Genomic DNA, 14,103 nt, shown 5'->3' with positions numbered 1-14,103 from the left:
TATGTATACACACGCTTATATTGCCACTCACACCTAATACTATATTAATTATAATTTCGAATCAATATATCTGATGATTGACTGAATGAAGGTTTCAGTCAATATAGTGCTTTGGTAATTAAGCTTTTGAAATCTTCTACAAGAATTGATAATAATGTATATAAGGTGTTTCATTTAGAAAACTCAAGTTGGCCTTCGCGTAATCTTCAAATAATCGTTCAAGGTCAAACGAATAGCATAATCTTCCTTCTCATTCGAAATCATATAAATTTTGTTTGAGATATTTTTTCTAAAATCAAAGATAAAAAAATATCGAGGGTGGGGGAAATTAAAATTATTCACTCTGCATAAATATATATAAAATTATCTCAAAATAGTATGTGTGTGTGTGTGTGTGTGTGTGTGTGAATAAGGTAAAATAATCTAAATTAAAACCTATGCTTTTATTAATGAGACAAGTACAAATTGATAACATATTTTTCTTGTTGTATTAATGTAAAAATAAACAACATATATATATATATATATATATATATATATATTATATTACTTTCGGTATATTTGTAATTTAGCATTTTTGTATCATAAAAACGCATACTATATACATTTCAGTAAAAAATTAAGTCATACATTGTACATTATATAAATAAATATTCAGTAAAATTAAATACATTAAACATTAGTAATAATGATATATGAGTATTTGACATACAATTTAAAATAATTGTTAAAAATTGACTTCTATACAATTTTATTCTAATTATTAATTGCTGTGTATCAAAATATATTTATTGTCTCGTAAGCGCAAATACGAGTAATTTAATGGTACATATATATGATTAAAATATACATAATTGCGGTATTACTACTCAACTATATGTGTATAATATATACAGAGTGAGTCACTTATCATGTCCCACAAGAAATAATAAAGTATTATAGCGACGTAAAATAATTTTTATCTCATTCACTATAAAATAAGATGCTTGCAATTTTATCAAATAGTATCTTTTTGAATCGCCTTTCTATTTGCATTCTGAGAGGTCCTAAAACTATTCATATCTTCTAAAGTTACACAGAGAAATGATTTGCATTCTATTAACTCCTGGGATGTCACAATTAAGTGTCTCACTCTGTATATGCGTGTAAACGCGCGTATATACATGTATATAATAATAGTGATATTTCTTAATTACTGACTACCACTAATACCAATAATGTATACGTATAGCATACCTCTATATTTTATTACTACACAGCACTATCATTTTTGTGATATTGTATAATTTATAGAATAGCGTATAACATATACAAAATTCCCCGTTTTTAGATCATGCGCCTGCCGCATATCTGATTCTGATTCTTGTGGCTCATACAGAACAAGTCTGTCTGAGTTGTCATCGTTGCCGCTCTCTATCATAATCTCTTATTCTGTCAAACTCTTTGGTCAGATGTTACGATTTATCCCAACGATGTTACTGCAATGTTAAAACGATGTTAATTATAAATAACAATTACTATCTCTTGCAAATTTTGTATTATTATAGCAATAACTCTGCATAACCATCAACATGAATCTTATACATTTCATTAAAGTAAATAATGTATGGTATTGGGTGTGACTACAAACGTAATTATATTTCAGTATGTGATCAAATAGGTCAAACTATATAAAATGCGGCAATTGACTTGCAATAACGTTTATTGTTAGCATTATTTTCTAATATGTCGTCCAATATTATTCCTGAAACGAATTTAGCCTTAAATGGCAAAAATGACATACCAGTTGTCACACAGCCTACTACTAGAGGTGGCCTTAGGGTGTATAAAATAGTTGTTTTAGGAGATGGTGGTGTTGGAAAATCAGGTAATCTTCCTTAAATAATTATTTAGAATAATTTAGGTTGAGATAAATGCTTTTATTACCAAATAACAAAATTATTATCTTTTAGCCGTGACCTTGCAATTTGTGAGTCATAGCTTTCTAGATTATCATGATCCAACAATAGGTAATTTGCATAATTTATATTTAGACCTGTTTCTGTATAATAGTAAAATCAGCTGACTCAATAAATTCCTAATACATTTTTAGAAGACTCTTATCAGCAACAAGCAGTTATTGATTGTGAGGCAGCTCTTTTAGATATTTTGGATACAGCAGGACAGGTTTTATATTTTTATCAATTATAAACTGCTATAATTAAAACTTATAATAACTTTCAAGAAAATATTATTTATGGCAGGTGGAATTTACTGCAATGCGTGACCAATATATGAGATGCGGGGAAGGATTTATGATATGCTATTCAGTCACAGATAGGCATAGCTTCCAAGAAGTTTTGGAATATCGTAAATTAATATCACGTGTAAGAGCTAATGAAGATATTCCTTTGGTATTAGTTGGGAATAAATTTGATTTGCAAAATCATCGGCAGGTAATGCCTTTTCTTTTTTCACGTAGCATATGATAAAAAACAATTGTACATATATGTAGAAAGTGCAAAAGCTCATGTACTAATGTATTTCTTTCATTTTTATAACAGGTTACAACGGAAGAAGGTAAAGCTTTAGCAAATCAGCTTGGCTGTCCATTTTATGAAACATCTGCTGCTTTAAGACAGTTTATCGATGATGCATTTTATTCATTAGTGAGACAAATTCGTGCTAGAGAAAGGTCGCGCAATTCTGTTCGGAAACACAGTCGTTGGTGGCGCCTACGCTCTATTTTCGCCTTTATATTCAGACGAAAGCAAAGACATAATCTACACTATTCACCTTAAAAGAAAAACCATTAAGAAAAATGCTCTATAAAAAGAAATTTTGAAACTGACAATGCACAGTAATGATATGAAGAATGTAACACTTCTACAGGTAACAACGAAGCGATTCCTAAGCTCCTTTTATATTTGAGAACAGTCTTCCCAATTTAGAAATTATTAAAGCATTAAAATTTCACTGCCTTATCATCAACCCCATTGAACTCTGCTATGAATGTAATGTGAAATTTAAATGACGACTTGAAATATTTGTTAAAAATTACATTTTATAAAATAATTGTTGAAGTAAAAGCTGATTGGGGTAAAGGGTGATATAAGATTTAGCCATTGGTTTGGCCTTGAAAGGTTAATTGAAAGTTAAATGAAGATCACATTGATATTTTCAAGTGAGACCCTTTATTTTACACTACATTTACTTATATTTGCTTCCTGTAGATTAAAAGACCGTTATATTAATATACCATTTAATTCAAGTTTTCACAAAAAATTTTAATTTGAAATGAAACCTATGTGAACGAGTACGTTTGAAAATGCGTATCTGTCGTGCAAACTGCTGCATGCGCTCTTTTATATATATTATTGGGGAATGCCTGGATGAAATGGTACAGTCATACAATATTTTGAAAGGCTTTAGAAATAAGTTAGAAGAACAGCCAATAAACAATATAGGGTCGCATTTAAAAAACTTCAGGTAACTTTCATGTAATATTCACATATACTTTATTCAAGGTCAGAACAATTGAAAAATTGCATGCCCTTCTTCGGTCAACTAACTGTTATTTCACTAATTTTTACATCAAAAATTATTTCCAGCATTTATTTTAAGTACTCGTTTAAAATAGGACACCTTGTATGTTTGCTTTAATGTGCGTGTTCATTCTCTAGTAAGCTTAATTATTTATATTGCTTAAATCTACTAGATTTGAAAGTAAAGGATTCAGTGCATTACATATAACAGTAAGAAATAAAATAACTCTTTCTTTTTGTAATTTTATACATTTTTGTTCAATTTTTTTTTAAAGGCATCATAATATTTAACAGAAATTGCAAGGATTAATTTTCTCTTTTTCATATTCCAATTTATTACGCAGAGTTGAAAAAAAATAATACTGAGGCCACTGTTAAAAAAGCGAGAAGCTTTAAGCTATCTAGATTAAAGTATATAAAATAGGAAACTTCTAAAAATATATTAAAGATGTTGACAGCATGTAAATTTAAATGAGAATAATATATAAACAAGTATTAATTTTTATTTAAAATCAGAAGATTTTATAAATCACTGTTACAACTAAGTTTTACAATTAATTTTATAATGAAAATAATGTTTAGGCACGTTTAATTTGCATATTATATACAATGTCTATATAAATTTTGTGCTACATTGAGCAGGTAGCAATTAATCTTATTTATATATAAAAAATTAATTACTTTTAAACAGAAACACACATCCTTCAATATATAATATTCTATAGCTCTATTTAAATTTGGTTATAGATATTAAAAACAAATTCATGCACGTTTTAGAACAATAATTTATAAAAGTAATTACAAATTGTTTAAAATATTTTTTAAGCAATGGCATTACATGATATAAAGTAATCTGTGAATGGAAAATTAACATTTTCATTATACGATCTAATCGCAAATGTAGCATTTAATGAAAGTTAAGAAATAATTATAAATATTAGCATCGTATATTACCCATCTTGTAATATAGTAAAACAAAGCTCAGAAATTATGAGTATGCTCTAGAGCATAAAGCTTCATTCATCTTGTGTGTATATATAAACTCCGTGAATGTTATTTATACGCAAGACATCTTAAAATATTATCTCCCTAATTTGGCTTAGACATTGATATAAATGTCGTTAAACAGTAGCATAACAATTGATAAGTAGCAGCTAAAAGTATATTTTAAGTATATGTAGACATATTACATACATAATATCTAGTCATTCAAAATTTACTAGTCGAATATTGCATTTTATTATATATATATATATATATATATATACATATATATAAACAAATCCATTAGATCATATATTTGATTTTATGTTTAGTTTTAATGCTGAGTGTAAGTCGTAATTTTTTAATAATGACAAAAAGGATCTATCATGTATTCAACATAAAAAAAAATTAAGCTTCATTTGAGCAATTGTGCATAATGTAGATTATTTATTTGACAATAATTAGTAAGAGAAAAGACAAAAGTATATTGTTTTTACACTAGATTTCATCCTTTTAAAAAAATGTATGCCATAATTGATCTACATATAAACCAATGTAGCTAAAAATATCATGAATATTTTTTTGTATTAAATATCATATTAGAATTTTAAAGATCAATCAAACGTAATTATTGAATCAGAATTATTAAACGAATATTAACTTATGTCAAATTACATTGATGATATGGTATTGTCTTCATAAAATAATCATAATAATTTATAAGCAAAAGTGAAATATTTTATTATCTGTATGTAAAGAGCAGTACAAAAAAATATTGATTGTTTTCTGCATTATTTTTTTCATATGTAAAAACATAATTATTTATTCAGCAAATTCATATCATTCTATGTATAACAAGAATAGTAAATAGAGTATGGACCAATAAGTGTATTTACCAAATACAATTAAATGAACTATACATATATGTATAATAGACTGATGAATCCAAAGAAATAATTCACTTGAGTGAGATGACACTTAAAATGACAATACGCTCCTTCTGTTAATCTCATTTTTAATTAAGACATTATTAAAATGTCACACATTATAGTATCGATTTACACATAAATGAGCTTAAAAACAGTTACAGTAGGAATAATAATATATTCTTTTCGATAATTTAAAAGCAATACAATATATGGTACAATCTTTCCATATATAATTATATAATTTATTTAAATGAAAAATGTAAAACGTTGATCTGACATAACTTGTATTTTCTGCTGATAAAATATAAATTTTTAAACCTAACTATTTATTAATGTTTATCAAATTGTAAAACCACATACTACTGGACGAACAATTTTTTTATAGCTTCAGTTGCTGTATATCTTTTTTGTTAAAAATTATAATCCAGGCTATAAAAAAAATTCAAATAATTACTCGACAATTAATAAAACTTAATTAAATATATTTTTCTAAGTATCATAATTTTGGTATCAATAATTACATCAAAACACAATACAAATAAGATTTTATAAAGTATTTTTTTAAAATCTTCTCACAATTATGCAGCACTTCATTCTATTAATATTTTGTAAGTCCTTCAAAATAATCTGGTAGATTCTAAACAAGAAAAACACATCATTGCAATTAACTCAAGACTTAGTTCCTCTCCATTATAAGAATTATTAGCACATAACTAAGATAATATGAAAATTGCCACTAAAAAACATATACGTATAGGTTTCATTCTTTAGTTTCATTCATATTTTTAATTTCCATCATAGGTCTCTATCAATGGCTTCGTTTCCGTTTCTAGAGGTAATGGCAGTTTGGTTAAGTCCATTCGATTCTTGTTACCTGCACCAATTATATAATAAACAAAAAACTTAAACTAAAGAATTTACATGCAATTATAGAATTGAAAATCAAGAAGAGTTATAAAAAGCAACAGTTATTATTAATTAAAATCAGTGAACTTACTATTATATTTTTTATTATTGGATAAAAGCAGACTACCATCCTTACTTATAGTGTTGTTTTGTACCACTGAACTTTTCTTAATAACTGAAAGTGATAAAATAAATGTACTATAAATGTCTCAATAGAATCTATAAATTAATTTTTACAAAACATTTTATTTATATTAGATTTCTTATTTCCATTTACAATTTTCTGAAATGGCACAAATTAAATTCACACTTATGTTCATAAAAATTTACTTTCAAAATAAAGTGAATTATTAAATTAGTAATTAGTGTTAACATAAGCTAAAAAAGTTTTTTATTTAGAATAATGGCAACAATAAAATAAAGATTGTAATAGTATTGACTTCATCAAAAATAAAAATACAAATGCTTTTCTAGAAAATCAAAATTCTTTAAGTTTACTCATTGCTTCTAAATGTGGATAAAACAATGTCGTTATTTTTCAGCATTGTAACTGAAAAACGAGGCAGTTGACGCACAGTATTGGGTGGATCTGTGGGTAAAATTGGAGCTCTGTGAAACTTCAAACCTTGTTGACCATGTACTGAAACTTTAACTGCAGTTTCTAGTATAGAGTCCAACTGAGACTTTATCTTGGCTGCTATAGGTGCTAAATATATTTTATATAGCAGGCTTTAAAAATTCCTAATATAAAAATACATTTTAATAAGTGAAAACTTACTCTGTTTAATGTATGTTGACTTCTTATCGGTTCTTTCAAGTTTCAAGTTTTCCAATTCATCCTTTGTCTAATAATAAAAATTTAATTATGTAATGTATATCATGTGATTTATATTAGCCAATATTAAACATAACTACCTCGTTTAATTCTTCTAGAAGTTTTTTATTCTCAGCCTGTTTAGCAATTAATTGCGTATTAATAGTAACTTTTTCAAATCTTAAAGTTTCTAAAGTTGCTGTCTTTGTCGCATCCAATTTATTTAAAGAATCCAATTCACTTTTACACATAGTTATAGATTCTTCTAATTCGTCATTTTTTTTATTCAGCTCTGCCTGCTGCTCCAGTAGAACATGCAAAGAAGCTACTTCATCTTCTGCATGCTTATATCTTTGCTCTAGGTTTTCACGTAATGTTACACATTGATCTCGCTCTTCAGCACTGAATATATAAAAATGTATTAATTTTGCCTACATTCATTTGAAAAATAGAGAACTATAGATTTATATTTTGATTTAGATGTTTACCTTATTTTAAGTTGCTCGTTAAGATCATCGAGTTGCCTAAGTAATTCAATATTTTCAGACGATAATGTCCACCAGTTACAAATAAGCATTAAACAACTGACAAGAAGCCCTCCAACAAGAAGCGGTGAGCACCTACCTCCTCCTACTCTCATACTATCAATGCCCATCATGCAAGTTGACACATTATTACTAAAAACAAAATATTACATTTCATCATGAATGTAACGCTAATCGTACAGAAAGACGTAACCCCACCCAACTAACGCGATTCTTTAATATAGATATGGCAGAATTTATAATTGTATGTTTTTAGTTTTAAGAGAGAATTGACTATAAAACAGCAAATAAAAAAAAATTCATTAATTAGTTCATACATAATTGTTTGTAGTAGTACATACTATAAGGAAGGAGTTATGTTTTAAATGTAATAGTTCTTTAGAATATACATTTATGTATATTTACTGAATACTAAATTCGATACTTCTTTACACAGTTAAGTTGATTGTCTTTATCTTTCTACATTTTAGCACTTGCATAAATATGTACACATAGATTTAGAACCAAATAATGAGAAACATAAAAGCTGAATGAATCCAGGACGGGATTCTATTATGTAGTTTGTCTTGTGACGGCCCATCCGTCTGATCCGTCTCGTTTAGCACTTTAGCAATCAGCATTCAGCAAAAGTCAGTTCAGTCATCATAAAATCAGTCTGTTCAAAACAGGCGGTTCGTTAGTTCCTTGGTGCAGACTGCAGAGTGCAGGTCTGCGGCTGGTCTGGTAGGGACGGCTGTCGGCTGGCCGCTGGGGACGGCACGGCGGTCGCGACACTTTACCACCCATTACCGCAATTTTTTGTCTTCAGGGTTGATAGCACTGAGAGCACAAAGAATGTTATTCAAGATAGAATTCATTCCATTGTATTTTAAGAGATTGTTCAATTATAAATTGAGAAATGTTCAAATTCACAATATAAACACACCGCGCGCACTACGCTTTTACGTTTTTTACGAATTTTTTATTTATTTTGGGAGATTATTGATTCAATAACTATATAAGAAAAGCACGAATATAGATCACAATCACTACGCGCGCATTGGGCACTGACGATATTCACAATTTTTTAACTTATTAAACTGTATTTTAAGACATTATTTCATGATAAATTGATAAAAGTTCGAATTCGGATCACAAACACATCACGCGCACCAGGCACTGACGTTTTTCACCAAATTTCACTTATTTCGCTGTATATTGGGAGATTCATGGATTTAGAATGGAGAGGAGCACGGATTTCGCTGAAATTGTTGAAGAAAAGCGTGGAAAGTGCACCGGGTCGCGCGAAAAGTGAAAAAGGCCCGACCCGAGCCCGGTCGCCGTTGGAAAATTCGAAAGGCCGGTCGCGGCGGCCGATTCGGCAAACCAAAAATAAACATGGCGGAAAGCGGCGAGGCGGTGGTGGGGAGAGGGTAGAACCTGCTCGCTCAAATCCGAAAACTGGTATCAATTCAGTTTTCGGATTTGAGCGAGCAGGTTCTACCCTCTCCCCACCACCGCCTCGCCGCTTTCCGCCATGTTTATTTTTGGTTTGCCGAATCGGCCGCCGCGACCGGCCTTTCGAATTTTCCAACGGCGACCGGGCTCGGGTCGGGCCTTTTTCACTTTTCGCGCGACCCGGTGCACTTTCCACGCTTTTCTTCAACAATTTCAGCGAAATCCGTGCTCCTCTCCATTCTAAATCCATGAATCTCCCAATATACAGCGAAATAAGTGAAATTTGGTGAAAAACGTCAGTGCCTGGTGCGCGTGATGTGTTTGTGATCCGAATTCGAACTTTTATCAATTTATCATGAAATAATGTCTTAAAATACAGTTTAATAAGTTAAAAAATTGTGAATATCGTCAGTGCCCAATGCGCGCGTAGTGATTGTGATCTATATTCGTGCTTTTCTTATATAGTTATTGAATCAATAATCTCCCAAAATAAATAAAAAATTCGTAAAAAACGTAAAAGCGTAGTGCGCGCGGTGTGTTTATATTGTGAATTTGAACATTTCTCAATTTATAATTGAACAATCTCTTAAAATACAATGGAATGAATTCTATCTTGAATAACATTCTTTGTGCTCTCAGTGCTATCAACCCTGAAGACAAAAAATTGCGGTAATGGGTGGTAAAGTGTCGACGTCTCGTCGGGTGGTGCATGGTGCATCATGAAGGAAGAAAATGCAGAAATTTTAAAGTTTGGTTAACATGCTAATGCTGAATCTGTGCTGAAGTGTTTGCCGGATTTGGAATGCTGATCAAGGTTGGCAATTGCTGATCGCTGTTTGGTTATAAGAATGCAGACAACCAATCAGCGATCACCATTTCAAATCCAACACGGTTCCGTCACTGAGAATTTCTAGAATGGGATTTGAGCAATCGCACCTGATTGGCGCAATTCAAATTTACAACTTTTACAACCAATCAGATGGGATTGTCCCCGTTCCGAATGGTCCCACCGAGTACCGCCAGTTCAGTTCAGTTTTTGAATTTCAGCGTTCGGTTCCTCACAGTTAATCGCGCGCCGTATTTGTTCGTAATTGCCAACATTTTTTAAAAGTTATTCGCGATTAAAAGTAAGTTACTGTTTCATTTTTATCACATGCGTACAATTTCATTATTATTTTAAAATAATTTAACCGGAATTCAGACTTTTCTTAATTAATAATTAAATAATATTGCATGAAATAATACAATAAGGGAATGTTGTATATAGTGAAAATAAAAGCTTTTATTATCGTAAGAATTCTTGTAATAATTGAAAAACTCATAAACATTGTCAGTGCGCAGCGCGTGTGTTACGTTTGTGTTGCGTGTTTGTGTGCTTGCAGCGGCCAAGGGCAAAAATTGTCAAGGACTCTCAGAGCTTGTAAGTTTAATCGATGTTATTATACAAACCGGAATAAACTTTTAAATTAACTGAATACAACTTAATTGAGTAACGTCTATGTTTCTGTATTACAGTGGGCGACCTTACTCTGGGGTCAAAGTGTGCGTTTAAAAAATCCGCGTCGCGGCGCGTCGGATATCGTTTTAAAATTAATTTATCGCGAGTGAATAACGTGAGTGCCGTCATCGTCATCCCTATCGTTGTTCACACCATCACATACCACACAAGGATCATCGATGGAATTTCGCCGGATGAGTGAGTCCCACGGGTAAAACTGTGGAATTTTCTCATTGACTAAAGGATGATTGAAAACCTATATCGGTATGATTTTAGTCGATCCTCCTTTGGTTAAAACAACTTCTTGTTTTTCAGGTCCTTCGCGTCATTGTATTTTGCATGTGTTTTCTATCTTTTTTGTTTTGTCTTGTTTTTTTTTTTTTTTTTTTTTTTTTTTTTTATATGCGTTTAGGAAACATATAGGCTCTTTAGCTTTCAATGTTAGGTAGGGAATCTATATCGAGGAGTCTTATGCTGCAAGTCTCTGGTTAAAATGGTTTTTCGATTAATTTGTTTTTAAAGACGCAATTCACCTTTCCCTCGAATATCCGTAAGTTATTTAAGATTATGTATCCTCCCTGCAATTGCTTGTGTAGTGCTGCAGAAATGCAACGTTACAATGATAATATCATAGAGCTATAAAGTAAATAAGAAAATATTGTGTGGAGAATTAAATTATATAATTGTGAATAGTCTATAAAATAACAAACATGTATTAATTTGTTTATGAATATATTATGATTATGCAATATGCGTACCTTATGAGATTTTATAATTTCGTACATATATACATTTAATAAGATTGTAACTTTCATGATATAGTTTACAGCTCAGCCATAGTTATATTACATTCTAATGTAAAAGAGTTGAAAACTAAGAAACAAAAGGAGTGTACAAATATATATTTACGTTTAATCAATACATTAAGACTAATATTACTATAATTGTTTATCAAATGTAGCAATTCAACTTAAGTGTCATCTATAGAATTATTACCGACAATTATGAGTTTTTGTTATATTTCAGTTTTATAAACATTTAAAAACAGTACAATTTCCTCTTCATAATTTCTGATAATATAGATATATTGCACAAATTTACATTTTTTCTTATTATTAGTATGCAATACTTGTAGCTAACTATGAGTAGAAAAATGTTTAACTGTTTATAGCAAACATACATCAATCTCCTCTTAGTTACACATGTGTGTTCTGTTCCCATGACTTTACTCCCAAAAATTTAGACATTTTTCTTTCGTTTCGTTAGTGTGAAGAGATTATCCTCATTTTTTAATGAGCATACAGAAAATTATATAAAAATGCGCTGTTATTTAAAAATAATGTGAGTAACTAAAAGCATTGTTTATGTTGCTTCTAGCAGCTGCTAATGTTTCTAAATTAATCGAGAAAAATTAAAAATTTCAATACTATATATACAGTATATTATTCTTTGCTTTTCTACATTGGTTTAAATTAAAGCAACGGATGATCCTTGATGTGATTGTTTCATATTCGCAAATGTGATAGACTCAGTAATTTTAGTGGCATCTGTCATCTCTCTCAATGAAAATAAACCAATATATAAGTACATAATTAAGCTGCAAGTTGAATTAATTAATATTATTGAAAAATATTAAACCCAATCAAAAATCGATTGAATTTTTAAATAAAAAAATATTTAACACGTTTGCGACGTCGACGAATTTAGATTTAAAACCCCTTCATAGTGAACGGAATAAAATGAAGCTTGTGTTCACGCGTATACATGATCAACGCGTGCGTTTGACTGATTAAATATGAATAAAAGCTATATTATATTATGTTTCGCTTTTTTCAATATTTGGAGTCGTGACACACACCGGTGGCACGCAAGTCCATAAGCAATAACAAGGGTGACCCACCGGTGGGTAACAACGTCGCGAACGTTTTAAAGAAATACTGTGTATATTGAATTTTTTGATAAAGATAAGACATTTCCTTATTATGAAATTAGTTCATAAAAATGATGAGTTATAGTATACTTTATACTCTACTGGTAAAGTATAAATTGAAATTAAAATCAATGTCTATCCGATAGATCGTTAAAGAATAAATTTGTATTTATTTTGAATATATGAAGATATACTAGCAAGAAAGATATTCTTATAACTCCAATGTTATATAATAAAGACAATAAAGTTTTTTGTATAATATTTCAATTATAGTTCCCTTGAAAGTACAAGTATTTTATCTGTTTCCTAAAATTCTTAATAATACATAAGCAGAAAATAGTTAAATAATACAAATATCTGTGTATGAATATATATGTATGTATATGTGTGCCAAAAAACAGTAGAAATTTTATGGCCTATGGTATAGTTATTTATTATCTTGCTTGCTCAATGCACACGGTTTAAAAGAGCTATGAGCAATTCCTAGTATCCCATAAATTAAAAGTATAAAAATTCAATCATATTAATTACGTGAGCCCCGAATTTAATGTATACATATACAGGGTGCCTTTTTTTTATTTTTCCAATTTAATATCTCCGAGACGAGTGATCCTGTAAAAATGTGTCAAGGAAAAGTTTCTTAGCTTTGGAGGCAGACATAATTTGACATAATTAATTCAACCTTGGGAGTTGTACTGAAGGAAATATGAAGGTCACTTTGAATTTTTTAAATCGTACTTTCCAATTTTAATTAGAGGTTCTTCCTTCTTAATCCGTAGAAATGTCTCAAACCCTTGTCTAATTTTTTCAGCTCATTCAGTCCTTTACGAGATGTTTCTATTGTATAGTATATATGAATGTGAGCTTGAGCGACTACACGTGTATGTATATAACATAGCGGTCACTCACAATACTTCAACCAAATTTCCTCTTATATACAATTTAAAATCTAAATATCTAGTGAAAGACTGGATGAAATGAAAAAATAGGAAAAGGAAGTTTTCAAAAGCTCTTGAAATACGTTACAGGAATATAAAATAAAGTTAGGTTTGCAATTTAAATAATTCAAGGTAGCTTATGCGCTTCCTTCGGCAAGCCTCCAAAATTTATCCAATGATGCCAAGTTATGTCTTCCTTAAGCTATAAAATCTTTGTTTAAAATTTCTGATAGGATCCCTAGACTTGGGGATATTTAACTGGAAAGATTGAAATGGAATACCTTGTATATCTGTACATTTAAAAATATAAAATTGATTTTAATCAAAAACAACGCACTTCTATTTTAGCAATTAAAACCCAAAACATTATTTCAATTGAAATATTTATGCCTTGTTTGAGAATATTATCAGAGGTTTTTCCATCTGTACGCAACAATAATGCGTATTATGATTTAGCAGTTTTATGCTTTAATAACCGAATACTAAATTTGATTAAAAAGAGAGAAATAGAGAAAGAGATACTGGTGTTTTCTAAATCCCCTTTGCCCCTCTTTAACCATTTATTTCATTTATCTATGCCAGAAACTCTTTTTAATTT

General features: G+C 29.8%; 2 protein-coding genes across 8 annotated transcripts; one reads left to right on the top strand and one right to left on the bottom strand.

Moving 5' to 3' along the window:
* The first annotated feature begins 692 nt into the window (after window positions 1-692).
* Window positions 693-4,905, top strand: LOC136778490 (GTP-binding protein Rit2-like). 2 transcript variants are annotated; one of them, XM_066735356.1, is made up of 6 exons: window positions 693-1,867; window positions 1,953-2,009; window positions 2,093-2,166; window positions 2,244-2,435; window positions 2,544-2,559; window positions 2,650-4,905. In XM_066735356.1, exons 1-6 carry the CDS (start codon window positions 1,726-1,728, stop codon window positions 2,778-2,780), a joined length of 612 nt encoding a protein of 203 aa, XP_066591453.1. In that variant the 5' UTR covers window positions 693-1,725; the 3' UTR covers window positions 2,781-4,905. The 2 variants fall into 2 exon arrangements, with proteins under 2 accessions (XP_066591453.1, XP_066591452.1); XM_066735355.1 differs by having other exon boundaries at window positions 694-1,867; window positions 2,544-4,893.
* Window positions 4,906-5,727: 822 nt separating this feature from the next.
* LOC136778489 (ATP synthase subunit b-like) lies at window positions 5,728-8,543 on the bottom strand. 6 transcript variants are annotated; one of them, XR_010823433.1, is made up of 7 exons: window positions 8,044-8,355; window positions 7,646-7,834; window positions 7,259-7,559; window positions 7,122-7,188; window positions 6,435-6,518; window positions 5,959-6,311; window positions 5,728-5,866 (listed from the first exon to the last, which is right to left on the bottom strand). XR_010823433.1 is itself a non-coding variant. In XM_066735354.1 (6 exons), exons 2-6 carry the CDS (start codon window positions 7,813-7,815, stop codon window positions 6,223-6,225), a joined length of 711 nt encoding a protein of 236 aa, XP_066591451.1. In that variant the 5' UTR covers window positions 7,816-7,834; window positions 8,044-8,355; the 3' UTR covers window positions 5,892-6,222. The 6 variants fall into 6 exon arrangements, 5 of the variants coding, with proteins under 5 accessions (XP_066591451.1, XP_066591449.1, XP_066591448.1 ...); XM_066735354.1 differs by lacking the exon at window positions 5,728-5,866 and having other exon boundaries at window positions 5,892-6,311; XM_066735352.1 differs by lacking the exons at window positions 5,728-5,866; window positions 5,959-6,311; window positions 6,435-6,518 and adding an exon at window positions 6,570-7,049 and having other exon boundaries at window positions 8,108-8,543.
* Window positions 8,544-14,103: the final 5,560 nt, after the last annotated feature.

Source organism: Prorops nasuta, unplaced genomic scaffold, assembly GCF_024137725.1.
Source record: "Prorops nasuta isolate Cenicafe-Biocafe unplaced genomic scaffold, Cenicafe_Pnas_1.2 PNAS00014, whole genome shotgun sequence".
Lineage (NCBI taxonomy): Eukaryota > Metazoa > Arthropoda > Insecta > Hymenoptera > Bethylidae > Prorops > Prorops nasuta.
This window is presented reverse-complemented; position numbering and strand designations above follow the sequence as displayed.